The sequence below is a fragment of the Drosophila guanche genome, unplaced genomic scaffold, assembly GCF_900245975.1.
Source record: "Drosophila guanche unplaced genomic scaffold, DGUA_6, whole genome shotgun sequence".
In the NCBI taxonomy this organism is placed as follows: domain Eukaryota; kingdom Metazoa; phylum Arthropoda; class Insecta; order Diptera; family Drosophilidae; genus Drosophila; species Drosophila guanche.
Window position 1 is genome coordinate 15,658,546 of NW_022995743.1, and position 3,627 is coordinate 15,662,172.

The 3,627-nt window shown below is 47.4% G+C and overlaps 1 protein-coding gene across 1 annotated transcript; it reads left to right on the plus strand.

Annotated features, from left to right (window-relative positions):
* Positions 1 to 594: 594 nt before the first annotated feature.
* On the plus strand, positions 595 to 1,130 carry LOC117581257 (general odorant-binding protein 56h). Its single transcript, XM_034268267.1, has 2 exons — positions 595 to 684; positions 754 to 1,130. The coding sequence occupies exons 1-2, from the start codon at positions 631 to 633 to the stop codon at positions 1,102 to 1,104; spliced, it is 405 nt and encodes a 134-aa protein (XP_034124158.1). The 5' UTR covers positions 595 to 630; the 3' UTR covers positions 1,105 to 1,130.
* Positions 1,131 to 3,627: the final 2,497 nt, after the last annotated feature.

A 3,627-nucleotide genomic window follows, 5' to 3' on the forward strand; every position in this document is an offset into this window, starting at 1 on the left:
TGCTGGAGTGCCATGTGAGTGTTCTTATCACATGATGAATCTGCACGCAAATCGGAAACGGCGATTCCATCTAATTTGATCTTTTATTTTCCACTTTACACTGAAAATAAAGACACAGCACACACATAACTGACTCTATTTATAAATGATCACTCTTCAGACTCTTTTTTGTATGACCCAAACTACTTCGCCAGCGAATTGATAATTTGGCCGCCAACGCTGACAAAATGTTTTCCTGATTATGCGACGAATGTGTTGTAAATTGGTCATCTCGAATTGGCTGGCGAATCAATTGTTTCCCAAACAAAGGCCAACAATAAATGCATAATTGATTTGTTTTTGGCCAGTGACTAATTGTGACTAACTTTGTGCCCAGTGGGCAAAATGCGAACTGATAATCGCAGTATAATTACAATCAAAAATGGCAGGGGGTAGATTCTATTGTGCAATAATTGTGCACATTGTGCGTAATCAAATTCCGGCACTGCTATCTCGCAAAAAGTTTAATTTGCTTTAATTGTGCAAAGCACTGGACGTGCTCTGGGGAGCCGGTATAAAAGCCACCAACTGCCCCACAGAACTCCAACAGTTTCGGTGCTCCACTAAGTCCACTAAAAACAAAACGAAAACATGAAGTCAACTCTGTTCTGTGCTGCACTGGCCATGTTTTTGGCTGTGGTCCAGGTATGACAATGTCCTCCAGCCCAGCCCGTCTATAACATGTGAACAACTTTCCTCTCACTCCCGATGTAGTGTGAAGCGGACTTTCGGGGGATCATGCAGCAGTGCATGCAGACGACCCAGGTGACCGAGGCGGACCTCAAGGACTTTATGGCCAGCGGCATGCAGAGCACTCCCAAGGAGAACCTCAAGTGCTACACCAAGTGTCTGATGGAGAAGCAGGGCCACCTCGTCAATGGGCAGTTCAATGCGCAGGCGCTGCTCGACACGCTGAAGAATGTGCCGCAGATCAAGGACAAGATGGATGAGATCACATCGGGTGTGAATGCCTGCAAGGACATCAAGGGCACCAATGACTGTGACACGGCGTTCAAGGTCACCATGTGCTTGAAGGAGCACAAGGCCATGCCAGGACATCACTAGGCTAAGTCCAGCGAAATCGAAATTCGTTTAAAGAATAAAATTCAATTTGAAGTTGCAGTAAAGCAGTAAAAAAGCGTATCCCTGATTTAATAATCATTCCAGGAGAATAAAAGATCACAGCCTATCGGCACTCCCCATCGATACATGACCTCGGGGACAGTACCGAAGCTAGCCCAAAACCCTACTCAAAACAATCCCACAACTCCACAACAAGGAATACAGAATGCGGGGGGTACAATGGGTCAATTCTCGTTGCCACATTCCACGATTTATCAAGTCTCTCCTGACTGGGCTGGGTTTCTGGGAAGCAGCCATTGACAGACTGTTTCCTAAGAGACAACGCAGCGCTTGTCTACGAAAATCATTTGTCAATTTTAATAAGTTTAAAATCAAGATAATTAAAGGCAGTACAAGAAGAGGACAGAGCGGAGAGAGAACCGAGAACACAGAGAAGACAGAGAACAAAGAGAACACAGAGAACACAGACAATCCTTTCCTTTTCTTTCCTTTCATTTTCTTCGGAACACTTTGACACCAATTACCGCTAATAAATCATTTCACGTGTGAGATACTCTTGCGCTCTCCCTGGGTAACATATGAGCTGCGCTTAATGGCTGATGGCTGAAGGGTGGATGGGGAGACGATGTAACCATAGAAGATGTTACATAAATCAACGCCGCCAGCCTGCAATGGATGAAGGCAAAACGGGGGTTCAATGCACTTGCACTTGGGGGTTGCCTGACGACAAAAGGATGGGGCTATGGTGGAGATTGGGTGTGAGACTGCCACACAGGGCAGCAGGTTGACAAGCCCCAGCGACAGTGAGACAACAAAAAATGTGTAAGCCAAGAAATTCGTTGAAGGACCAAGCCGAAACCGAAACCAAACCAATACGAGACAAGCCCAAGCCCAAGCCCAAGCCCAAGCCCTAGCCCAGGCCAAGTGAAGGCAATGACAATTTGAAAAAAGAATCTTTTGCTGCTTGTTTGAATTGAAAGGTCGAAGTCGGAGATGGCTATGGAGATGGTGATGAGGCTGAAGTTGCAGAAGGAGTTGGTGATGAGCCTGAAGATGGAGCAGGAGATGTAGCTGAAGACAGAGTTAGATCGTAGTTGGGCTGGGGCTGGGGCTGGGGCGGTGCCGTTGTCATGGCAGCCACATGCATACAAATTTTTGTACCCACTTCAAATTGTGCAGCCCGGCCATGCATATAATGGCCTGGCCTTTTATCAACTAACAAATACCCAGGGCAACAACACAAAAAAAACTTTCTCAACGATGGATGACTACAGTCGCAGACGGAAATGGAGCTGGGAGTTGGAGCTAGAGGCAGAGGCAGAGGCAGAGCCACTGGCAGGCAAGGCAGTTGCACTGGAAAACTCAATTTGAATATTGTTGGACAAAACAAAAAGAGACCCAAGAAGCACAATAAGAAGCAGAACAAAACCAAGACGAAGACGACGACGACGACGAAGACGAAGAAGCGCTCATGTGCCACATGATGAAATGCAGTCAAGTTAAAAAGTGTCACTTGAGTTATGAGTTCATTGTTTGAGGTTGCCAAGGGGACCAAGAGCCCTGGGAGAGTGGGGTGGAGCAGGCTGCTTTTCAATGGGGATATTGTGCCGCACTTTCCACCCATGCTGCCGCCTTATGCACCGATGCTGCCACACTGGACTGAGTCTTTGATAGTTAGCCGTGTGCCCAAGCCAAAGGGTTGAACATCGATGGGCGGCGGTGACGCACAAACGGCTGCTGAATGACTCAGGCAATAGCTAATGGATGGGCCTGCTCTGGACACAAATATATATGCGAAAGGCAGTTCTTGTTTATGCTTCCATCAATATGGTTTCGACTTGGGAGGGTTGCAGGTCCTTTATTTGATGCGAGAACTTTGATAGATCGGATTTTGGGCAGACTCCGAACTAGAACTAATTCTAAGATAAGTTTTATGCTAGCCACCCGCCCTCCAGCCACACAATTGTCACCCCAAGGGTACGACTTTGATCAACACTTGCTCGGGGTTGCCGTTCCCTGCCCCTGGTTCCCTGTCATCTCTCCCCGTATTATCTTAACCAAACGATCTTATTCGCCGATCCGTTGTCACAGATACCAGAATGTGTGATAGCAGGCATAGATGGAGGATGGAGGAATAATGGAACTGGCTGTCGCGGTTGCTGGTCTCTCGAGTCTAGAGTCTATGAAATGAATTTCAATTTTGAAAAATTGCTTTCGAATGCTTGTGTGAAAAACGGAAATGCCGCTTCCCCCTTGGTGGCCCTTTTGTTGTTTCCTCTGAGCGTGTGCCCAAATTAGAAAGCAAATGCCAGAGCCCGAGGGGATGGGCTGTCGGAGGAGGAATTATTGGCAGTGACAGGGGAGGGGACAGTGCCTGTAGTTGGTGCAACGTTTGACACTTTAGTTTCGGGGTTTTTATTCCACATTATGTGCGGGTACACGATTCCCCGCTCGGAAAATCTAACGGCACAGTGCGAGTGCCAGTGGCAGTGCCAGTCCCCGCTC